The 26,441-nt window shown below is 40.3% G+C and overlaps 1 protein-coding gene across 23 annotated transcripts in view; it reads right to left on the reverse strand.

The window, feature by feature from the left end:
• HUWE1 (HECT, UBA and WWE domain containing E3 ubiquitin protein ligase 1) overlaps nt 1-26,441 on the reverse strand; it is a 216,804-nt gene that overhangs the window by 81,953 nt on the left and 108,410 nt on the right. For 22 of the 23 annotated variants that reach the window (XM_064278338.1, XM_064278345.1, XM_064278346.1 and 19 more), the window contains 10 exons: nt 16,847-16,953; nt 16,420-16,597; nt 15,403-15,494; nt 14,599-14,810; nt 8,491-8,548; nt 7,309-7,485; nt 5,338-5,583; nt 3,307-3,440; nt 2,771-2,865; nt 889-1,080 (listed from right to left, as the gene is read on the reverse strand). In XM_064278338.1, coding sequence (XP_064134408.1) covers nt 889-1,080; nt 2,771-2,865; nt 3,307-3,440; nt 5,338-5,583; nt 7,309-7,485; nt 8,491-8,548; nt 14,599-14,810; nt 15,403-15,494; nt 16,420-16,597; nt 16,847-16,953 — 1,491 coding nt within the window. The remainder of the gene's footprint in view (nt 1-888; nt 1,081-2,770; nt 2,866-3,306; nt 3,441-5,337; nt 5,584-7,308; nt 7,486-8,490; nt 8,549-14,598; nt 14,811-15,402; nt 15,495-16,419; nt 16,598-16,846; nt 16,954-26,441) is intronic. The other variant, XM_064278332.1, reaches the window with a different exon arrangement.

The raw sequence follows: 26,441 nt of genomic DNA on the forward strand, positions 1-26,441 counted from the left end.
TCTGATCACATTAAATATGTAGTCCCAAAGGAAAAAGTGATATGAAAAGTATGAAAACTTTACAAGCGGCTTTCTTAAGGTGTTAGGTAGATTATGGGCATTTAAAAATTTTGTCTTTGTGGGATGCTTTTCAGTATACTGTTGAACAACAACAACAAAAGCAGAATACAATTATAAAGATGTGTAAAGGAAATGCATAGAAAAGGGAAAGAAAATATGTGCCAAATTTTTATTTTGAGTGTTTCCGTGCTTTTCTTTAGACATTTTTCTGTACTTTTATATTTCCACAATGAATACTTATTACTCTTAAAATGAAAATAATATTGTCACAGTTCCATAAACATTATGTCATCATGATCTAGACACAAGAAAGGCTAGGTCTGGGGACAGAGAAAGGAAAAAGAGATAGGGTGAAGTAGCCAGACAGGTAACAGGAAATCAGGAGAGTTAAAATTGCAAAAGCCAAGGGAAGAGTATTTCTAGAAGGAAGTGGTAGGTCAACTATCACACTGTAGATAAGTAAGAAAGGGAATGAAAAATATCCAATGGACTTAATAAGGAGGCTATAGGTACCTTTGTGAGACATTTCAGTGGAATGATAGGAGAAGCCAATTGAGGTAGTTGAAAAGTGAGTAGGAGAGGTAGAATGAAAAACAGGGAAAGTAGGCATAGCATTTAGGAAGGAACTGCCTCATCTCTGTAGCCCTAGAAGCTTTTACAGAGCCTGTCACATAGTAGGCACTCAACAAAGTACACCTGAAAATGAGTCACAGAGTCTTAAAACTTCTTAAAGGAAACAATACAGCCTAACCATATCAGTATAAGTTTGAGGACTAGGTAAGGCTCAGAAAGTCAAAAAAGGACACAGAAAGATGAGAACCCGCTCACCTGACAACAAAGGCTTGATTTGCTTGATTCTGGCAGCCATGGCTGGTGTGATTTTAGATTTGCCCTTAGAGTCTGAAGTGGTAGGTTCATCTGTTTCCATGGGAGCCAATGTGTCACCATCTAAGCCAATGCCTTCCAATAAGCCCTGGGTAGAAGCATCCATACTTCCAGTTGTTCCATCTTGCTCCCCATCTGCATATATAAGGAAGCAATAAGGCCATGTAGACTTTGCCTTCAAGCTTCCTGATCCTGAATTGTATCCTGTTACTTCCTTAATAAGGCACTTATTAAACAGAATTCGGGAGTTCTCTGTGGCCATGCAACAGATTATCAAACCCAGCAGAGAAGTAGAGAGTGCTGTGGGGGAGGACGGCTGGTGTCAGAACTGGTAAAAATGCTGTGAGAGTAGAGGTGTTATTTGGCCTCCATCTCATAGGGATCAGACTTGGGCTGCTGATCTTGATTTGCATTATCTCCCCCCTTAAGTTAGACGGGTTCTGACGCTGCTGTTGCTGCTACTTTCACATTGAGTCATCTTCCTTAAATGTGTGAAAGAAATTGATGGAAAAATTTTATCTGGACTGCTGGACAGGCAGTATGGAAAATCTAATTTCATTCTTGGTTCTTAGTAAATTATTTCTTTCCTTGAGTTAAATTTGGTGTATTTTGACTAAATCTGAGATTCTTAAATTTAATTTGATGGGTAGATGGTCTCCAAAATTAGTCTTGCCAAAGGTTTGTGTTTATTAATTCTACCCCTCCCTCATAATAACTAGCTGTCATTGAGTCCTTGTTTGTTGTTTCATAAATTGTTTGCTTTATCTTTATTAGTTCCTTCCCAGCTTATCTATCCTCAGTAATCTCCACATAGCAAATCTGATACATAGGGAAAAAAATATCTTTCTAAAGACACTGCTTTTATTAATTTTAGGTTTATTGCAATAGGATCTGAAATTGTATATAATCTCTGCTTATTGTAACTTGGAACTTTGTGATTTAGGAGCCCTGATGGTGCAGTGATTAAGTGCTCAGCTGGTAACTGAAAGGGTGACAGTTTGAACCCACCAGCTGCTCCAGGGCAGAAAGATGTGCCAGTCTGCTTCTGTAAAGATTTACGGCCATGGAAACCCTACGGGGTAGTTCTACTTCGTCCTGTAAGGGTCACTATGCGTTGGAATCAACTAGACAGCAATAGGTTTTTTTTTTTTTGTAATTTAACATAAGATCAATTTTTTAAAGGAGCACTACATAATGTGAGCCACACACGTTTTAAAATTTCTAGTAGCCACATTACAAAGTAAAAAGAAACAAAATTATTTTTAATAATATATTTTGTTTAACCCAACATAATCAAAATTTTGTCATTTCAGTATCTCATCAATATAAAAATGATGGAGATTTTGCATTCTTTTTTATACTAACTCTTCAAAACTGGCATCTGTTTTGTACATCTCAACTCAAACATTATATTTTTATTGAAATATTTTATCTGAATTTATATTTCATAAAATTTAGTTGAAAATTTCACAAACCCATATTGTTCCAAACATACTTAAAAGTTTTCCAATAGTTGACTGAAACTAATTAAAACTAAAAACTCAAGTTTTTCAGTCATACTAGCCACAGTACAAGTACTCAATAACCATGTGTGGCTAGTGGCTACCATATTGGACTGGGCAGTTCCAAAAGTGTTCCATAGCTACTTGCCAGTTAAAACAACTATTTACCATTTTTAACCTATGAAATTAAGCTTTTGGAAAATAACGTGTACCTATGACTAAGAGATGACTAAAAACAGTTTTAATTTTAAAATAAGAGTTATAAAGGCACGGGGACAGAAATTAGAGAATTAATGACTAAGATTTTAGTTTTTTGGAGTTACCTGATCTTTTTCCGCTTTGGGTCGTACCTGCCTTCTCATCCTTTGGAACCAGTTTCTGCATGTCTGCCTGGCCAAATTCACACCCAGATGGAAGGCTGCAACAAGAGAAACAGTGAGCAAAGAAATATTGATAGCTTACCTCTTACTTGCATTGTCTCTATCTTGCTTGGCCCAACATCCCTCCCCTAGCAAAAAATACTTAACTTGAATGTAATAAAGCATCTTCAATGATCAAATGCCTGAGGTAGCACTCAATAAGGTTTTCCCAGTTCAATTTCTTATACCTGGCTAATAATAGTAGCAAATTTTAAACATCTACCATGCTGACACAGCGTAACTGAGCTATCAGATCAAAGATGCACAAGATGCTACAATTTGTAAGCAAGCCTCTTCGGTGTTAAGTGGGAAGGACAAGGAAGGTTTTGAATTCTTTATTATACCCTCCTATCCTTGACCAAAACAATTTCTGACTAAAGCTTATTTTTTTAGTCAGAAAGAATAACAGTGGTAATAAAATGAGATGACCATTCCCTTACCTGTTTGGGGTACAGAGAGAGAGGAGAACAGTGCTTTCCCACACCAACGAACAATATAACTGGCTCAACTTGCTGAGAACACTCAGACCCAGCTGAGAGCCCCACTGGTTTACAGAGATGGAACGAATTTCACTCTGCAATCAAAGTGGAAAGAAGCTCACCTTCAGGCTGTTCTCTGAGCAATTATGTTCAAAATCAACTTCAGAAGGATAAGGGATTCTATTTTTCCTTCAATACTATTCTTACAGAGTTGTACATGTCATTAAAATTTCCACATTTAAATCCATAGTCCCACAAGGTATTCTCTTACAATTTTTGTAATTTGTGTTCAATATCGCATTTCGTTTCCAATCACTTTTAAGTGAAAGAGAGGAATCACAAGCAACCCTGTTTATCTAAATGAAAGCAACAATTCTGTAGATTCATTAACTACTTTCTAATTTCCTTTGGTAAATATTTTGATTTATTTTCTTTGATAAATATTTTTATTTATTTAGTCCTTAAATTCAACACTTAACTTTATTTCATTTAATAAAGAGAACATACGTAATCCCTAATAAAGAGAAAATACAAATCCCTAAGCTTTGTTATATAATTTATTTTCTAATTAGCTTATAACTGTGCTTTTGATTTCTGATTTGATCCAAAGGTTGGCAGAAAATACACTCTTGCTCAACAGCACAGAACAGGGCTATTAATTTTTAGAACTAATGACTTTAAGAATTAAGGCGGTACGATTGTGAAAACACATACACACACAAGCCTTCTTTCTGGAACCACAAGAGAGAAACATCATAGAATGAAGGCATAGAGTTTGGTACTAAGAACATTTTTAGTAATTTTATGTTAATTACTCTTGGCTCAAATGTTCTGTGGTCACATTTCCTTCTTGTCATGCCATCATCAGGACCACACGCACTTTATTAAAGATTAGGAAATAATAGGGTGAGATGAACCACTCAATTGAGGTTTAGCTGATAAAAAGGGTGATCATACATCCTAGTTGGCCTATATGCATGCTGTAGATCAATTAAGTAATGTCTGTTAATTATTTACAGCAATCTCTTAAACACTCTCAAGAAGGCTCATTTCACACAATAAATTATAATGTATGTCACCCAACTTCTCAAAAAAAACATACAAACCAATGACTAAGTGAGAGCTCTGGAGTGAAACTAGATAGCTTCTTTGAAGCAAACCTAAGTCACCTGAGATGGTTAAAGTTGTGTGTCAACTTGGCTGGGCTATGATTCTCAGGGTTTGGCAGTCATGCAATGATGTAGTCATCCCCTATAATGCGATCTGATATGATTAGCCAATCAGTTTTAAGAGGAGCTTCCTCAGGGTGTGGTCTGCAACACACACACACACACACCCCCACACCCCCCGCCCCCTGCATCTGGCTTGTCATCATCTGATCTCCGGTTCTTAGGACTTGAGCCAGCTGCCTACCAATCTTGGGATTCCTCAGCCTCTGCAGCCCACCATCTTACCTGTCTATCTTGGATTCCTCAGCTTCTGTGGCCTGTGAGCCAGCGAACAGCCTACCCTCTGACCAGCCCATCTTGGGTTAGTCAGCCCCCGAATCAGGAGAAGCCTCCAGCCTGAGACCTGACCCACGGACGTGGGACTTTCCAGCCTCTACAACCGCGTGTGCCATTTTCTTGAGATAAATCTGTGTGTGTGTATATATACATACATATAAAATACCAAAAACAAAACCCACTGCCACCGAGTCAATTCCGACTCACAGCGACCCTATAGGACAGAGTAGAACTGCCCCATAGAGTTTCCAAGGAGTGCCAGGAGGATTCGAACCGCTGACCTTTTGGTTAACAACCATAGCGCTTAACCACTATGCCACCAGGGTTTCCATACATATGTATACACACACAAATATATAACACTTCACTGGTTTTGCTTCTACAGAGAACCCAGCCTAGGACATAACCTGCCAAAAGGGTAGGCATGCTAGGTATATATATGCCCTAGGTATTTCACTGGCTTTAAACCAACATTGTTTATTCTTACCTGTCCAACTCTGCAAGTATGAACAAACATCATGATGTAGGCATGGGCAGCAGTGAGAGCATGTAGCAGGGGTGTGGCCTGAGCCGAGAGGGTAGCATCTGCAACATTGCCAGCACAAGCCAGCTCTCTCAACAATACTGAACCCCCAGGGGATTCAATTGGACGGTGTAAGGGCTCCAAGGAGGAAAGGATGGAGTCCAATTGAAGGAGACCCTCCTGAAGGACTTTAGGTTCATGTGATAGTGTCTGGAAGAAAAATAGTAATTAAAGAAATTACTGTATAATGAACTTTATATACATCATGTCTTTAATTCTCACAATGGAAGTGGAAGACAAGTCTCTGAAATTTCAGACCTGGCCATGGTCTCTCACCTTGTAAACAGTGGAGATGAAATATGAACCCAGCTATGACATAACTCACAGCCCCTTTCTAAAGCAACATACCACTTCTCTCAAATCAGAGGTTTTCAAACTTGGTGAGCCAATTATACTTAAAATCTTGTGATGACCAAACTGTTATAGTAAGGAGTCCATGCTGGAAGATTATTTATTTGGGTTTAGAGGAGGTCAGGTAAGCAGTGTAAAAAAGGTCTTTTTATATTTTCCATTTGGAACCTCACCAAGAGAATTTGGTTACTAATTGGTTCCAAATATTGCTTAACACAGAGCAATGTTAGGCAAGGTTCCAAAGCATGGAAGTGAATCACTATTACAATGTTGTTTTCTTCCTAAAACAAGAGGGATAATCCTGGGTTCAGGAATCAGCTAAACATCTGCTTTCTTTTTCATGAGACAACTGAGGGATCACCTAGCCACATACATATACCAACCAAAACCAAACCCGTTGCCGTAAAGATGATTCCAAATCATAGTGACCCTCTAGGACACAGGAGAACTGCTCCATAGGGTTTCCAAGGCTGTAATCTTTAGGGAAGCAGACTGCCACATCTTTCTCCTGTGGAGTGGCTGGTGAGTTCAAATGGCTGACCTTTCAGTTAGCACCTGGGCACTTAACCACTGCGCAACCAGGTCACCTTAGCCATATACGTATACACACACACATATTAATCTTTTCAAGTCTAGAGAAAAATCTGATAGTAAAACACTATTACTTGCTGTTTAGAGACTGGAGAAATTATATGCATTTCGCATGGCTTTAAATAAATCTATCCATCCTTGTATAGTATGGTAAACCAAAAAACCAAACTCGAATCAATTCTGACTCATAGCAACCCTATGGAACAGAACTGCCCCATAGAGTTTCCAAGGAGCGCCAGGTGGATTTGAACTGCTGACCTTTTGGTTAGCAGCCGTAGGTAGCACTTAACCACTATGCCCCCAGGGTTTCCGTACAGTATCTTAGAAGCAGAATAAAGATGGATCAGTCCTTTTCCTCTCTCTTATGAACAACACTTAACTCAATATTGTAAAAAGTAAAGCAAAATAAAACATTAAATGCAGATATGACACAATTATACATCTTTCTAAACCTGTAACCAATTGGATTTCTCATTTTTAGCAGAAATTACTTATTAGTGCACATCCCAGCCAGAAAAAGTAGCTTCATTTTGGGCAAGATTTGATTGATCAATGAACTATAGGTCAATTATCTATGCTTAAAAATATGAGCTTTCAAGCTTGAAAAGAAAAGAAAAAAGGTTAAACATACCAGAATGTGTTAAAAAGCACCCACGACAAAGCAGATGACAGTTGCAAAACTTGCTTAGAGATCTACTTTCCTCTCCAAACAACTCAAATGATGTTAGAACTACATACCAAACCCAGGAACAAAGGAACACTTTGATATTTCAATGAGAAATAACATTAGTCACAGAATTCACTTGTTAATTAACACAAATTTCATTATTTTTTAGTTGAAGGTAATGGACACCACAGTAAAAACACATATATGGAAGTATGGCAAAATAGATTTCTAAAAAAAATGAAAATATTTGGCCAGATGCTTCTTACCAATATGGATTTGCAGACACCTGCAACAGCCTGGCAGGCAGCAGATGTGGGAAAGTCAATGGGCAGATTGGGAAGACCCAAAATGGTAACCAAAGGCAAGAGTCCTTTCTGATTCACAAATTCCTGGCAGTGGTCATCTGTTGTATTGTTGCTCAAAATAGACTCCACAAATTTCATCTAGGTAATGAACATAGGAAAACAAAACAAAAAAACAACAGCCTGATACTTGGAACTAAAAGGCCAGCTTAGAGTAAGAACAGGGGTAGCCTTGTAGTCATAAAATAGGTATTTTCTAGAAGACAAAAATCTCAGGTAAAAAGGAATAGATACATGATGTGGACTTTAAAACATCCAGGAGAAAAAAAAAAAGAGTAATTACAACTGCTTGCCATTCTGTGTTTTCAGCCACATCTAAAGTTGGGTAATTTGAGAAAACAGAGTTCATGACCTGCCAAGGGCCACACCATATGAATTAATGGCAGAATCAGGACTAATCTCTTAATTTTTAAATCTAGTTCTCCTTGCATCATAATATATTGTCTCTCTACTAGAGGCAAGCATCATGGATGCATTCCCCAAAATGTACTCATAATACAAATAAACCTTTGAACTCTAGAAGAGTGATTAAGACTGAACAAAGCATTTTGTAAGGGTAAGAAGGTAAAATGGGGGCAAAAGAAAAAAAATCTCTGGAAGTCTTGGAAGTGGTAAATAGGCTAGAACAAATGCTGAGTAAAAGGGCTTTATTTAACAGATAAACGATTCTAAGAAAATTCAAACTTTTCACTTTTTCCTGTAAGAGATACCACATTTTTTAAAATAAAGAGAAGTTAATGAAAAAACTATATGCTGGACACATTCAGAGAACATAAACAATTGCTAATACTGACTGGATTGGCGTAACAAACCCCATTCTCCTCCCATTAGGATTCCAATGATCAATGGGAACAACGAAGAGAATTGGGAACATCCAAAAAAGGGGGAATAATGGCTAATTTTTGGCAAAGCAATCTCACAGAATAAAAATAACAGGTCTGCCTATCTTTCTCCTCTGCTCTGCACTTTAAGGGTCCCAGTAAAAATAAACATAGAAATCACTGTACTCTCTCTCTCTTTGGTAAACCCATACATTTTCCAGAAAAGCACAAACCTATACTCAGCTTGCCCTAGGATGAATCTTACCACGTTAAGGATGTAATCCATGAGGGGAATAGGAATACGTTCCTCTGTACCAACAACCCTGTTAAAGGATGAAAAAGTGAGTTACACAGAAATTCATAATACTGGTGTAAAAGAAAGGAATGAGCAAAGGGACACAGCATGGAATTCTAAGTCTTTTTCTAAGTTAACTAAGCATTTGTATTTATCTCAAGTTATCCTATCTTAGGCAAACTACTGTTGAAGGGGGATTTATCAATATCAAAAATTTAAAAATTAATACAACTAAAAGACTAAACATTTGCTTAAACGAAGGAGCTAGACAAACAAACATCTTACCATGTTTTTGCATCAAGTTTAAAATTGGAAATCAGGAGATGGAATTTGTTTAAAAAAAAATCCATGATTAAATTGGCAAACCATTCAGAAGAGTCAGATTTCCATCTATCCTCTTGTCAAAGCCTGAAGGCAACACTCAAAGCCTCCTTCCCTAACAATCTGTACTTGTGGCATGAAAGTTTCTGAACTATCTAAAAACTGATCTGGTCTTATGCTTTTTCAGATACTGCAATGCTGCACTGCAGATGAGAAGGCTGCAATAATGCCATAACTGAGGAAAATGCAGTCTTTAACCCAATGGCTACACCTTGGCTTTTGCAAAAAAGAAACAGAGGAAAAAAACACCACAAAGTATATTCAAATAAAACACAATCTACCCAAGGATAAACTCCAGGAAGGGGAAAAAGTTATATAATAAGGAGCATTCTGGACATAGGCCCTTGGAAGAAAAAAAAATTGGGGGGATGGGGGGTGGAAGCGTGCAGAGAGGGGAAGGGAAGGAAAGAGAGATAGGTGGAGAGAGAAGATAAGAAAGTTGTCAAGAATCTAGTAAATAGTTACCACCTCTGAGAAAGAAAATGTGAATAAAGATTTGCCAGGCATGAGTACATATAGCAGCAAAATGCAGAACAGGCAAACAGAGTGGAGAGGTCCCTTAAATTACTTCAGTGAAAAAAATACCCAGAGTTAGGGTTTGGGTAGGATGGGTGACTGTGCTCAGTGAAGAATGTGGAGAAGAACTTTGTACAAAGGAAGGACCTATAAGCCAGGATTGAGCAGATTCCATGGGAAGATCACAAACCTTTCTTCAACTGTAAAGCTCTTCCTCAGAGCCCTGTTGCTTATACCAATTAACCCAGTCTGGCTTCGCCTTCTTGGAAATAATCCAGAGATCACCTCTACAGCTAAGGAGCACAAGTGTGGCTTCATCCCAGTGAAATACCTGCCTCTTTGCATAAGTCAAATAAGATGGCAAAGAGCCTAAATAATATCATGAAATAGGATCCAGATGATTCCTTCATTTGCTAGATGGAAGTTAGGGACGAAAACAAGAGAGAAAGCAAACCAACAGTGGTTCTTAATACACATCTGAAAACAAACCTGTTCAATAAACAAACCACTTTTTCTCCCTACCCTCATCTTTTGGCTCCCACGCTCGGGAATACTAAAAACGATCAATTCTCTGCAATAAAACTTCTCCTACTGACTGGTTTCAAGAAAAGTCATTCTAATCCTAGCCTCATATGAAACTTTGATCCATAGCATCTTTCAATTAATAAAAGACTGTATTCTCATGGTGAATAAAATAATTTACCGTAACTGTCAAATTAAGAACTCCCTGCGTCTCAACACCCCTCCTCAAAACATAGTATATTCCCAAAAAAGGCCCTGGTCAATTTCACACATGTATTTATGGTTCTAGAGCACTTAATCAGGAATAAAGGATTCTAACTGAGTGTAACAGTACAGTGTATACGGCAACAGATCTCATGGTTTGTGGGTAGGGGAAGGGGTAAGGAGGGAGAAGGGAGAATCAGGCCTTTCGTCCAGTCCTTGAGAAGATACAGCTGCCTTTGGCAAAGGAGTCTGCCCAGTGCGCCACAATTCAGAGAACAGCTGCTTCTCTGCACTTATTGCCTTTAAACCCAGAGAGTTGCTATTCAAGTTTCAAAGGCCACATGCACTTATATAACCCATTTCTTTCAAGTGGTAAATAGGACAGATGGGTGGTTTAAGTTAGAAAGGCAAACTAAATGGAATCAACCAAAAAATGAATCATGGTGCACCAACTAAAAATCCTAGTTACTAACTAGCAAGTAGATTCATTCCCAGCTGTATCAGTTTTTCTAGGATCAAACAATTTAGAAAGCAGAAGAAAAAGGCCAAAAGTATTTAGAATTACTTGTGATAAACTGGAACCCTGATTAAGCACTCGGCTGCTAACCAAAAGGTCAGTGGTTTGAACTCATCAGCCACTCCAAAGGAGAAAGATGTGGCAGTCTGCTTCCATTAAGATTTACAGCCTTGGAAACCCATGGAGCAGTTCTGCTCTGTCCTATAGGGTCGCTATGTGTGGCATCGATTTGATGGCAACGGGCTTGGTTTTGTGATAAACATTTCTGAATGTGCAACAGTACCCCATGTACTTGGAGTATACCATACTGCCTAAATTTCCTTATTTCGTATCTCCAGCACAAAACCATGTATCTCAAGAACAAGTACAAATACCATTTTCAAATACTAACTTTTGGTTTGGGGGGAAAAAATGAGGAAAAGAACACTGTCTTAGCCTGGGAAAAACCAGAAACAACCCCGATGGCCATGAACAGGAGACTGGATAAACACTGTAGGATATTCATACAATAGACTATTACTCAGCAATGAAAATAAATGCAACATGGATGAAAAACATGTTGAGCAAAGAAGCTAGATATAAAAAAAGTACATACATCAGATCCAATACACTACATACATAAAACTCCATTTATATGTCATGTTCTCAAATAGGCAAAATTATTCTACAATTATAGAAATAAGATTGGAAGCTACCTCATTTTAGGGTGGGGGTAGTTGAAAAAACATGTATAGTTTAACCAAAAACCAAACCCAGTGCCGTCGAGTTGATTCCGACTCATAGCGACCCTATAGGACAGAGTAGAACTGCCCCATAGAGTTTCCAAGGAGCGCCTGGTGGATTTGAACTGCTGACCCTTTGGTTAGCAGCCGTAGCACTTAACCACTACACCACCAGGGTTTCCATGTATAGTTTACTATATGTAAACCATACAGCAATAAAAAATACTGGAAAATTTTACTCTCTTGTGTGTATGTAAGCCATTAGGAAGCAGATGAGGGGATGGAAGACAGAAATTTCTGTTTGGGACCCCCACTAAATAATTTTGGATTGGGTGGAAGGGACGCAGTCAAGACTTTTGGGGAGAGGGATGGCACATGTTTCAAATCTTTCTAAGCCTCTTACCTATTTTATTTTAGCAAAAAGTACATAGCCAACTTCCAGGGAGACTTTTGGGGAGAGGGATGGCACACGTTCCAAATCTTTCTAAGCCTCTTACCTATTTTATTTTAGCAAAAAGTACATAGCCAACTTCCAGGGATAAGGAGATAAAAGAAACTTTCCTTGTAATAAATTGTGGCTTTTAAAATGGAGCTTGAGTTTAGGGTTTCTTGCTTTTTCTTCCAACATTAATAACCCACTTAGTGACCCAATCTAGGCTTCTGCAAATTGCGTAAGTACATAATGTGTCAATATTTATGAGACTCTTGGGATGTTATGCAAATGAGACAGTGACCAACACCCATGCCACGCAGAGTATAGAACACTCGTACCATGGGACAGCAACTCCGAGTCCTCTGCAGCTTAGAAGATACATCTGAATAACACTATGGTAAACCAAAAATAGTGTTACCAAAAACGTTACTGTTACGTTTTTGGTAACACTATGGTAGAAAGTATTAATGTTATGGATCTGGATTTCTACTTTATCTTCTCATTCATTTCTTATTAGGCCTAGCTCTCCCGGCATACAAATTTAATATTTAGGGTATCCTTTTTTTTTTTTTAAATCTAATGTGCTCGAGTCATTCCATTAAACCCCTAAATAAACATTTACTGACTGATTAACTTATAGACACAAAGTGACAGGGATACACTGTTGAATGAATAATTGTCCCTGTCCTTGAAAAGCTTACAGATTAGCGAGAGAAACCGTGAGAATATATAATTTTTTATATTTTAGAATAATTTTAACAAAATCTGTTGGAAGAACACAAAAGATCAACTTCCCATTTGGAGGTAAAAGGGAAAGCTCCTTTAAGAATGAGACATTTAAGGTGGTACGATGGGACTTTAGTAGACAGAAGTGGGAGATAAAATGGGGGTTCACTAAGGAGAGAAAACAGTGATACATGATATCCCAAGAAAGGCACAGAGAGTGAAGAAATACAGGGAGCTTGAGAGAATGTCAATTTACTACAACAGCTTAAAATTTGGACATTAGATGTCAGGTAGAGAAGTTACAGGCCGATGGATATACACAGTATGACTCAAAAAAAAAACGAACAACCCACCAACCCAACCCAAACAAACTTTGCTTAATGAATTCTTCCCGTTTTTAGCCAGGAAAAGAAACCCTATCCTAGCAAGGTCACTGACAATCAGAAGTGTGGCAAGGGAAGCACTACTCCTTTGCAAATGAAGTCTTGCTTTCTTCTAGGGTGTTCTCTTTCAGAAAAAGAGAACATCCACCTTAATCTTCTCTCACCTAAGTTCCAAGCCACCCTTTAGGAACAGCCCAAGCCTAAAATGCCAATGCCTTCCTCAAAACTCCGTATCTATATACCAAAAGAATGTGTAAAGAACATTTATTAAATGAACGAATTATGTCCAGAGGGTCACATCTATTTCCAACATGGAAGTGCTTAAGAGTTATAGCTACGTAGTTAGATTTCATCCCCTCATGTGAACTACACTAATAAGCTCAAAGAGCCCGGTGGACTTTCTGTTACCAGCCATCAGTGTTTGTTTAAGCATCCCCGCTCCCTCCGACCTTACCATCCAAGGTCAATTCCTATGTGAAACAAACCTCAAATAAACAAAAACTAGAAAGAAAATCTACAGTGCCTGGTTATAACGACATAGTACATTTCAAAGCCTTCTGATTGATCAGGAACAAACAGTAATAATATGAACGACGACAAAAACACCAACAAATAATCCCTGCAACTCTTAAGGACTTCACAGGAGACAGGTTTCAAAAGTACGTATGTGCTTTCATATGTGTTCATGTATGGAAACGATCTAGCAGTCGAGGAAGATAATACCTAATGTCAAATCAACAAAGGAAAAATCAGTCCTCTGTGGAAAGCCCACCAATTCTGATTCAATTTCATTAACAGCTTTTTAAACTTTACTGTGGTAAAATATATATAACAAGACATCACAATTTTAACCATTTTAAAGTGTACGATGCAGTGACACTAATTACATTCACTGAGTTGTACAACCATTACCACTATCCATTTCCAAATGTTTTTCATCAGCCTCAAAAGAAACTCAGTACCCCTTAAGCATTTAACTCCCCGCTTGCCCCTCCCCCCAGCCCCTGGTAACCACTAATAAACTTTTTTTATATCTATGCCCTTACCTATTCTATGTATTTCATATAAGTGGGATCATATAATATTTTGTCCTTTTGGGTCTGACTTATTTCACTCGGCATAGTGTTTTCAAGGTTCATCCATGTCGCAGCATGTATCAGAACTTCATTTCTCTTTATGGCTGAATAATATTTCATTGTATGGATATACCACATTTTGTTTATCCATTCATCTGTTGACAGACACTAGGGTTGTTTCCAACTTTTGGCTATTTTGAATAATGCTGCAATAAACGTTGGTGTACAAGTATCTGTTTGAGTCCCTGCTTTCACATCTTTTGGGTATATTATCTAGGAATGGAATTGCTCGGTCATAGTGTAACTCTATGTTTAACATTTTGAGGAATTGCCGAACTGTGTTCCACAGCAGCTACATTCACAAATAGCTTTTAAGAAAGATAGCTTCCTAAAAAGCAACCAATATAATTAAGTACCAAAGCATAAATAACACATAGGGGGGTCAAAGAAAGAAAAAACTATAGACTATCAGGGCTGGAAAGAACCTTAATCTAATGCAACTTCCTTACTTTTATAAATGAAAAGTGAAACTGAGATTCAGAGAGAAGTGACATGCCCAAAATCACGAGGCTGAAGAGCCTGTCTAGTGAACACTTACTGCTGATTAGGCTCAGTTTCATTCTGCTGGGTAGAATTAAAACTCTGCATGGCCTGAACTTCCTCTTCCTCCTCATCCTCACTAGAGGCTTCTTCTGCAGCATGATTAGACCTCGGGGGAGGAGCAGTGACAGTGCCATCTGCCTTCTGGATTGATGGCTTCTGACAGATGTATTTAGGGTCTCTTCCAAGATTACAGATTTCTTCAAGTAACTGAAAGTCACAGGAAATAAGATTATTAGTAATCAAGGAATACGGGGGATGACATTTGTGAGCGTTTGCTGTATGTTGTGCATTTGCCCAAATCCTTTATATATATCTTATACACATGTCCTAATTCACCAAGTACCAGAAACTCATACACTAGTTTCGACAATCCTAAAAGGCAAATGGCAGGGCTAGTAAATGTGAAAAAAAAAAAGTCAAGAAACAAAGATTAGAAAGGTAACATGCTTTTATAAACAGAAGCTAAGCCTTGGGTACTTATAAATATACACAAAAAAGCAATACTTAGATGTTTACTTACATTAAATGGAGGAACTATTTTTTATAGGGAAAAAAATTCTCAATCAGAAAAAGTTTAAATTCCAAAAGGAACACAGACTTCTTTCTGGGACTTGCATTAAAGTGACAAAAATTGTTTTTGCAAAGGACCAACCCAAGGACGTGGAGAAAATGAAGCCGACACAATGCTCTTATAGGCACAGTCCAAAAATTCAAGCGACCTCCAGTAGGTCAAGTCTTTTTTAAAAAACTCCCCCTTTACTGCTCTCATGCACATGATCACAGCCTTTTCACTACCCACCTTGATGATCGCCGTCGTCGCATCCGTTTTGAGAGTAGGCTGATGTCTCATGAGCTCGTCAACAGCACTCCCCAGGTTAGACGCGGTATCCCCTTAAAGCAAAAAATGAGCTGTTAGAAAGACTAAGGAAATAGAGCTTGAACTCTTTGGTGTGCCAACAGAAGGGGGGAAGAAGATTTTCCATTGCCAGGCTTTCGCGAATGAGTTCACACCAACTCCTGCCCTCCAAATCATGGGAGGTGGGAGAGTATTTTTTACCAGTATAGTAAACATATTTTTAAAGTAACCATGTGTACTGCATTCTACCCTGGCAATCTCGACAATCAAGGTCTGAACTAGCATTGTAAATTTAGCTGGACAGCCTCAGCAGATGTGGTGTGTATGTAAAAAGGAGAAGGGGGAGAAAGAGAGAGAGGGAGGAGGGAAGAAGAGGTGCAGGCATTAATTATCAATACTCTGGTTGCCTTAGTAAAGAATGAGAGTGGCTAATATGCTACACTGGTGGCCTGGAAGAACACAATACATTTTTGAAACCTGGAAACTTGCCAAAGCCCTACCTTCTTACTAATAATTCCTTAATGATGTGGTATCAAGTATATTGAGAGGGAAATCTATTCATTCGTGAGTATCTTATGGACCTGAACATCAGATTACCAGGATCAATACCTTGAGACTCTGCTATTTCTCACTGTTACAGACTAGATAGTAGACCTGAAAATCTACCACAGCTCCCTAATAACTGTTTTTCATTAGCATCATGCAAGTACATGTGAAAGTGAACTGCTGAGAAGCATGGAAATACTATGAGCAGAAAGGCTCAGGGTGAAGTATTCCTTCCTACCTGCAATAGAATTGTATGATGACAATTCCCATTAAGCTCAGCACACCTAGTCAGAGAAACTTAGATATGAGGTCAAGGAAGAAATGGTTTCCTCGCCGATTGGTAGAATAATCATAAAATGTCTTGGCACAAGAGCGAGCCAATTTTCTACTATAGAATAAATTCTGGTGACTTACCAAGGGGATCAGAGCTCCTCCTCCTCCGCATGGCTGGGAGGTAATCTGGAGACAAAAGAACTTTGAAGAGACGTTCAAAAGGCTGACACTGTACAAACGACTGAAGACCTCGGGCATTCAAGCAGAGTGCACTGAATACATTTGGAAGAGAGCCAAGGACTTCACGGGTAGCAGGAACCTAGAGAGAAAATAAAGTGAACCAGGATACCTAAGAGTTCAGGTGTACATGCTAGGAAACTTCGGCCAGGGGCATCGCACTGATAAACAGAAGAAGGATTCTGACGACCAGGTTCCAATTAATTTCAACACTACATACAGAAGATTTAAGACATAGGATTTTCAAGCCTCAGACTGCTTTTCCTGCACATGTCATTGTGTGTTTTGGGAAGGAGGGTACATTCTTTACAGAACAGTAGAAAGAACTCACATCTTTAATAAGCAGTGCATTCAGCATGACATCTGTCAATCCATTGTCCTGGAGTGAGGAGAGCAGTGATGGTTCTTGAAACACAAACACAGTCACCACTTCAGTAGCTAAAAAAAGATGAGGAAATATGGGACACTGATAGATTCCTCACAAGTATTAAAAGCAATACTCAAGAGACTAAAAAAAAAATACTCATTGTATAACAACTGAAACACTTGTGCTTACTATGAAAGTTCCTAATGCCCCCCTCCCGAGATGATTCACTATGAAGACTTCAGTGACTACCCTTCAAGACTTTTGAGTATGTATTTTTACATAACTGAGGTTATATTGTTACATAATTGTTTTTTTCATCCATACTAAACAAAAATTCTCACAACTTGACCAAGCAACATCATGATAAACACAGAAAACAGTGAAGTTGTAAAGGATTTCATTTTACTTGGACCCACAATCAACGCCCATGGAAGCAGCAGTCAAGAAATGAAATGACCCATTGCATTGGGCAAATCTTCTGCAAAAGACCTCTTTAAAGTGTTAAAAAGCAAGGATGTCACTTTGAGGACTAAGGTGTGCCTGACCCAAGCCATGGTATTTTCGAGGACTTCCAGCCAACACAGTGCCATAGACAGAAACACCACACTGTCCCTCCACAGCAAAGACCGGAAAAACTAAGTAAAACAGAGACAAACATCATTTCTAGAACCCGAAGTGCCAAATGAAGAGAGAAAGAACTCAGCCAAACACCAAATGGAGTAAGAAACTAACAAAGGACAGAGTGTGAGGAGAGATACATGCTGAAGTTTCTTATCAGCTAACGAAGCACTGATCCGCCATCTTGGACTTCTGTTGGAGATGGGTGGACAGCGAGCATGGGAAAGCAGCTTCAGGGAGCTCCCAGTAGGAGACAGAGCACTGGGTAAGCAGCGATACAGGCTTTCCCACCCCCCATCCTCTCCCCAATGCTCTACCTCCGAGCTTCCTGGCTGGCTGCAGTGGCTCGGCCAGCCGGGAAGTGCAGCATCAGTGCTACTTGGATTTGCCCCACCCACACTGGCCAGGCCCCTGAGCTGGTGTTAGGGAGTATTGCACTTTCCTAACCCCCACCCTTTTTCTCCTTCTCCTTCGGCCTCCTCAGCTTCCCACCAGCCCCCTGAGCTGGTGTTACTTCTTTCCCTCTCTCTTCGTTTCTTCTGGAGCCTCCCACCATCTTCCCCCTCCCTTCTCTCGAACGCCTGGCTCTGTGTACCATCTGTGCTTCTTCTGAAAGGCTGTGAAGCCCGGCTTGACTGGGGAACCACTCCTCCAGCCCGAGACACCATGCTGGTGGGATCTCTGGGGCTTTTTTTTTTTTTTTTTGCTGGCTTTGTTCTGTTTGTTTTCTTTTCTCTTTTTGCACTTGGGAGCCCCTTCCAGCAAGGCTGCACTTGCATGGCCTAGGAGCTACCCTCCCAATCTGCGCAGCCGAACAGGCGGGATCCCTGGGGGCATTTTTTTTCTTCTTTCTTCATTTCTCAGTTCTCATCCGTCTATCCTTATCTTCTTTTCCTGTCTCCTGAATACCTGGTGCTGTGTGACATCTATATCCCTTCTAGCCAGGCTATACTGCGCAACCTGGGGGCAACCTGGGAGGCTTCCCCAGTCTTCGAGGCCACACTGGTGGAATCCCTGGAGGCTTTTCTTTTCCAAATTTTTTATCTAGTTTTTTTTTTCTTTTTCCCTTTTTGCTCCTCTCCATTTCTCGGGTTCTCATCTTTCCACTCCAACGGGCAAGTTCCCTTTGCACTCTTTTTGTTTGTTTGCTTCTTTGTTTTTGGCTCCTGTTTCTCTCTCCTCTTTCCCATACAAGCTCCATACATCACAGCCTCCCCCATCTTTCCTGCCTACCTGCACCGTGTGCTGAACATCACACCTCCGAGCTACACAGGCACAGCCTATTGGAACCTGCCCGGCACTGGTTCCTGGCCCGTCCTGTCAGCCCTACTACGAGCCACAAACAACCCATCCCAACCCCCTCCCCGTCAGCGGGACCTGCCCTGCTGCACCACAGCTGACTGGCCCAAGCCATGGTATTTTCAATTACCTCATATGCATGTGAGAGCTGGACAATGAAAAAGGAAGACTGAAAAACTCATTCCTTTAAATTATGGTGTTGGCAAAGAATATTGAATATACCATGGACTGCCAAAAGAATGAACAAATCTGTCTGGGAAGAAGTACAGACAGAATGCTCCTTAGAACTGAGGACAGCAAGGCTTCGTATCACGTACTTTGGACATGTTTATCAGGAGGGACCAATCCTTGGAGAAGGACATAACCCTTGGTAGAGGGTCACTGAAAAAGAGGAAGACCATCAACGAGATGGAATGACACAGTGGCTGCAACAATGGGCTCAAGCATAGCAATGATAGTGAGGGTGGCGCAGGACTGGGCAGGGTTTTGTTCTGTTGTACACAGGATTGCTATGAGTCAGAAGCAACTTGACGGCACCTAACAACAACGACAAATCACTCCCTGTCACTACAACTCATTATTTTTAATGGCTGCACAGTATTGCACTAAATAATGTGCATTTACCACGTGTATAAATCAGTCCTCTATTGTGAAAGTTGATAAACAGGGAAAAAGAAATCTAAGATGTGAATCTGCTGGGTTAAAGTGAATGCAAACTTAACTGTAAAAATGGACAAGCTGCTTTCTAAAAAGGTTATTCAGCAATTTAAAGCAACCACAAGAATTTTTAAAAGTCAAAAAAAATTCAAGTAACAGACACCAAGGTGACAGTTCTGTATGCGAGTGTTATTAAACCTTCTAGGAGCAATTAAGACAAGGCTTTCCAATTCATTTTATGAGACTACAGTAACTTTTATTGTAAAACTCTACAAAGAAAGTATACACATACACACATTACCGATAAACCATGTAGGGTAAAACCTGTGAAAGCCAGAGTCTGTGTAAGGCAGAAACCTGTCAGAGAAGAAAAACTCAAATATCTTCTACTAACAGAGTGACAGAAAAGTGGTAAGACTGTCAAAGGTGGAAAACTTACAAGACCCAGAAAAAGAGAACAATCCTGCTGAGTTCTGGCTCTCACAGGTTTCACCGTACAAAACAAACTTGTAATGCCAATGCCTAAGAACTAAAAGAAAGAGGATTTTCACTTCTATATAGAGAATAGAGCACTGTTCATCTATTCCAAATGCCACTGAAATGGCAGATACATGACAACTACTGGGGATTACAAAACTACTGGGGATTAGCAGTTGTCAATTGGCACTGGGATTCCTGATGGGCTGTGAACTTATGCAAAATTGAAGTTTTTTTTTTTTGTGTCCATTAGTCCATTGGACCAATCTTTCACTTGTGTCTTTGGTTTTCTTCATTCTGCCTGCTCTAGAAAGGGTGAGACCAGTGGACTATCTCAGATGGCCGCTCACAAGCTTTTAAGACCCCAGACACTACTCACAAAGTAGAACGCAGAACATTTTCTTTATAAACTATGTTATGCCAACTGAGCCAGATGTTTCCCAAGACCATGGTCCCCACAGCCCTCACCCCAGTAAACTGGTCCCTCAGGAAGTTTGGATGCATCTATGGAGCTTCCATGACCTTGCCTTGGACAGGATGTGCTGGCTTCCCCAGTATTGTGCACTGTCTTACCCTTCACCAAAGTTACCACTTATCTATTGTCTATTTAGTGTTCGGGGGCCAAACTCTCAGGGTTTCTGCAGTTTGTGTCGGGCCAGCAAGTCTGGTCTTTCTTTCTGAGTTAGAATTTTGTTCTACATTCTTCTCCAGCTGTGTCCAGGACCCTCTATTGTGATCCCTGCAGAGCAGTCAGTGGTGGTAGCCGGGCACCATCTAGTTGTACTGGACTCAGTCTGGTGGAGGTTGTGGTAGACGATCCACTAATATCTTAATAAATCTTTCTGCCAAAAATGACTAAACGCAGGATTAAATATTTAAAAAATCTCTTAAAATGTATTAAGAGCAGACAAAGTAAATTATAATCAAAGGCCCAAACTAACTAAAAGTGAGAATTCAGAAGCTGGCAGGTAATTTACCCGACCAAGTGATTTTGGTTTTTAAGACCATTTAGGGTACCTGGATAGGACACAAAGCACAGGGCCCATACAGTAGAAAGTCCAAGTTAGGGAGCCCGTTCATTTTATGAATACCAGTGCCACCTATCACACATGATGGAGTCTGTTGGAGCATTATTACTTTCCACCCCATAACGGGATCATCCCTGACAGAGGATGGGACCGAAGGGTCCGCCCAACTCAGAGTTAATTACAGTCATTTTGGCACTGGACGATGCCCTAAGGAAGGTATGTTTATCGACTGTTCACAATTTTACAGACTCCTGGGAAGTGGCTTGTTGTTTACTCTGGTCAATGGGTTCAAAATAGTTACCACATTCAGGATTGTCCCCTAGGGGGTCTTCTACGTTGGGAATACATTGACACTTAGACCTCAAATTACAAAAAAAGACTCCCATGTCTCAGATCATGTCTTGGCTTCCACAGAAGAAGCTCATTTTAATGCCACAGCTGACCAATTTGTTCACGTTTTTTCCAAATGAGCTCAGATATTACCCCACTGCCCTTGGCTCAATAGCTCCAAAAGACCTCTGGTCATCACGGCCCCGGACCCTTAAATTTTGGGCTAAACACCATGGCACCCCCATGTCACTGGCCCTAACCCAAACCACAGCTTCTCAATGTGATCTCTGCACTCTGTCCTGCCAATTGGGATCCACAGCAAGGGGTAAACAGCCTTTTTCTCACTGACTGATTTTATTGGGCCATTGCCTTATTAATCTATTGGCACAAATCATTATGCCCTCGTAACAACTGACTGTTATAGAGGCCTATTCATGGCTTATCCTTCCTGGCATGTTACCATCATGACACCACTATTAAGAAAACCAGTGGCCACTGAGCCAACTCTGACTCTTGGCGACCCCACGTGTGTCAGAGTAGAACTGTGCTCCATGGGGACGGTTTTCAATGGTTGATTTTCAGAAGTAGATTGCTAGGCCTTTCTTCTGAGCCAAGTCTGGGTAGACCTGAAACTCAAATTTTTTGGTTAGAAGCTGTAAGAACAAACTGTAGCACTCAGGGACTCCACCACTGTTACCAGCCTCACCAAATGTTAGTTCCCTCTGGGTCCCCAGGTATCAACTCTGATCAGGGTACAGACACTTTACTTTTAGTCTAGGCACGGGCCTTAAAACAAGACATCACTTGGAACTTCCATTTGTCCTATTATATGAAGACAGCAGGCCTAATGGTGAGATACAATGGCCCACTCAAGGACATTCTCTTAAATTTGACACAAAGAAAACAAGGGCCTTTGCTCTCCCAAGTAAGCTACTCTGTATGCCACTGAAAACTCTTTGCCTAAGTCCTTCCCCAAACTGATGGTTTTAAAGGCTGGATAACTACATGTCCCTTTGGAAGAAATAGAGGTTTTGGTGCCTGTCTGGTCCATAACTACAACTGTATGGTTCTTCGAAAGAGGAAAGAGGAGTATGAAATTAGTTCCCAGTGCCAACATTCTTAAACAGGATTCTAGCTCTGGGTCCACCCTATTATAGAGATTGAATGGGAGGCTGCTACAAAATCTGGGACATCAATGCCTGTGACTATTAGTGTAATTAATGGCCACCACCAGCATGCTAAGACCTATACACGACAGGCCCCAAAATGTCACTGTGGAATGTTCTGGCTCTGGGTAGCCTGACTATGCCTCTTCTGGCTTACAGCCTGGGTCTGAAATTCTACTACTCTAGGTCAATGCCAACTAAACTCCTTGTATTCCTTTTTGCCTACTCTGTGACCCCTACTTGTTTTGGAGCCCACAGCTGGCCCATAAGAAATTACTCTATGTTGACATGTTATGTAAACCTTCTAAAGTACAATAAAAAAAATTCTAAAAAAAATTACTCTATAGTTCTTGGAGGCAAAGAGATACTGATCTTCAGTCATTTTCGTAATAACTTTTCAGATGTAAAACTTTGCCTGAAGATTTTGGGGCTAGCCCAGGACTCCTATCAGCCCAGCAGACTAATGGATCCTAGATGATGATTTTAGCATAACTGACAGTCCCAGTTTCAATGCTGACACTCCAAGATACAACTGGCCTATAACTGTGTCCACATCACAACTTCACAATTACATCAGCTCTGATTTCCCCCCATCCAACAGCCCATGCTTACTCTCCACTCTTCTACCAACACTACCCGCACTGCCAACATTCCTCAACCTAATGGATAATATCTACGTAACAGAGAATGTCACCCAAGAGCTAAACCTCCAGCACTGGGGCTACTACCAGGCACCTCAGCCTGGGCAAACACTTATACAACTAATTCTTATCCCCCTTGGAGGACTTCAATATTCATACTGACTACTAGTCACCTTTCTGGTTAAGCAGTCCACAACCAGAATGGTGTTGGCATCGGCTAGGCTAAAAACAGAGCATAAACAGACCGGCACAGACCAAAATGTGGGTGGTAGGGCAGTAGGCGTGAGATAAGGGTAGCTGAGGAAGTTAAAGGAGATACAAGTAGATAAAAAGGTGGGGTAAAAGAGCCAGGAGTTGGATTTGGGAGAAGAGAGGGGGTCAGAATCTACTTGGCAGGTTTCAGCATGGAATTGTGGCCACTGGAATTCTTCACCTCACTACCTGTTTCTTCATTAACTATCCCTTTGGGGACCCCATGCCCTTCCCAATCTCCCTGACCAATTGATGTTATATACAACTACATCTCCCCCATTGAGACTATTTTACCCTTACGTGTTATACTGACATACTTTGCCCACTAGAAACAAACTCCATCCTCTAACTCCCTTGGGATATTGGGCCTCCTGTGGCACAACCTCTACTCAGCAGGGTCATGCTCTATTCCTCTATCCCTCTCCCTTCTACCCTATACAACCTCACCAGTGTTCTGTGGTCATTTAACACACAGAGCACCCTACACCCAAACTATAAAGTCGAGCCTTGTCACAAAATGGAGCACCAGGCCATTTCTTTACTTACACTGGGCCTTGTCACAATCTTTGGTGTAACAGGTACAAGTTTAGGTATTTTCAATTCTGTAACACAGACTCAATTCATAAAAGCCACCCAGACAATGTTATAACTTCTGGTAGACCACATAAACCAAAGAGCTCAAACTTTACAAGCCCTTAATGAGGGACTAAGCTCTCCAGCTGCTGTAATAGCTGATAACAGGCTGACAAGGTCCAGTTTGTGTCTTAAAGTGAACTTCCTACTGCATGTGAGTCAATAACATAGGGAAGGTACCCAGAATAGTTCAACAAAACAAGCCAAAATAGCCAATATATCATACCCTACTCGTTGCCATCGAGTCAATTCCGACTCATAGCGACCCTATAGGATAGAGTAGAACTGCCCCAGAGTTTCCAAGGAACACCTGGTGGATTTGAACTGCTGAACTTTTGGTTAGCAGCCGTAGCACTTAACCACTACGCCACCACGGTTTCCAAATAGTCAATACTATTACTAAAATACTCCAAGAGATTCCCAAACCCAAATGATTTCTTTTCCGAGCCATCTCCTTTTGCCTGGAGTGAGTGACTATTAATAAATGGTAGCCTAATCATTTTGAATTGGCTTTGCAAATTTGGTCTTTCTTGAGTACAAGTTTATTTACAGGAAACATGGGAGGTTGCTAGGCTAATTCAAATGTCAGGGATAAATTATAAAGGCTGTATCAAGTAGACACATGAGACTATGTGGGCAAGCTCCTGTCTGGAGGCGAGCTTAGATGAGACGGCAGCGGGGACAGGAGCTGGGTGAATGGACATGGGGAATACAGGGTGAAGAGGAGGAGTGTGCTGTTTCATTAGGGGGAGAGCAACTAGAAGTACACAGGAAGGTGAATGTAAGTTTTGGTACGAGAGAGTGACTTGATTTGTAAACTTTCACTTAAAGCGCAGCAAATAAAAAAAATTATAAAGGCTACAGGGAAGAGATTTGCAACCTCCACTGAGGTTTAATTTAGTGCTCTCAACCTCATCTCCTGCTCTGTCCCTTGCCTCCTGCATCATCCTGATAAATGCTCAGCCTCCCCTGCCCCAACAAGATCATGTGTCCACTTGCTGTCTCTTTATAAAAAGTCCATGCACTCACATCTCTCTCCCCCCCCGCCCCACCGGCTTTTTCCCCAAGTCAGTCATCCTTCTGTCCCTTGCCTTGGGTCTTCCCCACCTTTGTGAGTTACTATTTTTTTTTAATCATACCAAAGGACTACTGTCAAGAGTTCTGCCATGCAAACCTAACCCTGGGAGGGAGCTTTCCCATGTCATGGTGAAGTTGCTTTAACAGAAAGGAAATTCCTCAACCCGATAAAGGGGATCAACAAAAAATTTCCTGCTAACCTTACTTAATAGTAAAATATTGAATGCTTTTCCAAGTTCAGGAACAAAGCAAAGAGGCCCACTGTCACCATTTCTATTCAGCAATGCATTAGAAATCTTTGCAAATGCAGTAAGACAAAAAGAAATAAAAAGCATTAACATCATAAGGAGAGGACTAAAACCATACTTGCAGATGACAAGTCTATGTAAAACATCCTAAAGAATCAACAAAACTATGAACTAAGGTACAAGAGAACAAAACAATCTTGTGCCATCCTCACAATCGTTGCTATGTTTGAGCCTACTGTTGCAGCCACTGTGTCAATCCATCTCCTTGAGGGGCTTCCTCTTTTTTGCCAACCCTCTATTATACCAAGCATGATGTCCTCCAGGGACTGGTGCCTCCTGATAACCTGTCCAAAGTAAGTGAGACGAAGTCTCACCATCCTCACTTCTAAGGAACATTCTGGCTGTACTTATTCTAAGACAGATTTGTTTGTTCTTCTGGCAATCCATGGTATATTCAATATTCTCCACCAACACCACAGTTCAAAGGTATCAATTCTTCTTCGGTCTTCCTTATTCATCAGCCAGCTTTCGCGCGCACATGAGGCAACTGAAAATATCATGGCTTGGGTCACGTGCACCCTAGTCCTCAAAGCAACATCTTTGCTTTTTAACACTTTAAAGAGTCTTTTGCAGCAGGTTTGCCCAATGCAATACGTTGTTTGCTTTCTTCAAGTAGGTGGGGGTAGGGAAATATCTTAAGTTGCAGTAGCCAAAACTACTCCCTCCAGACACTCCAAACTATAAAAATAACATCTACTACCGGTACAAGGTTTTCCCTATTTCCATTAAAAAAAAAATTTCCATACCTCTCACTAAATTCCTTTAGAGTTTTAAAGAGAATTTCAAAGATTCTAGAAGCCACACAGACTTTGCTCATTGTCCTGAAATATGTATGGCACTAAATATCTGCATTTTCTACAATGCAAAACAATTTTCTATACATTTTGTGAGTCTCTTACTCAATTCCGACAATGGAAACCATTCTGACTTAATATTCCAGACTAAGTTTAGAGCTGAACCACTGAATAAAGACATACTTCTTATCACACAGTGTTAGTACAAATAAGCCAAATGTAAAATACTAGTATTTATTAAAAGTGGTTCACAACATACTGCTTATAGAAGGAATAACT

This window comes from Loxodonta africana, chromosome X (genome assembly GCF_030014295.1).
Source record: "Loxodonta africana isolate mLoxAfr1 chromosome X, mLoxAfr1.hap2, whole genome shotgun sequence".
Classification (NCBI taxonomy): domain Eukaryota; kingdom Metazoa; phylum Chordata; class Mammalia; order Proboscidea; family Elephantidae; genus Loxodonta; species Loxodonta africana.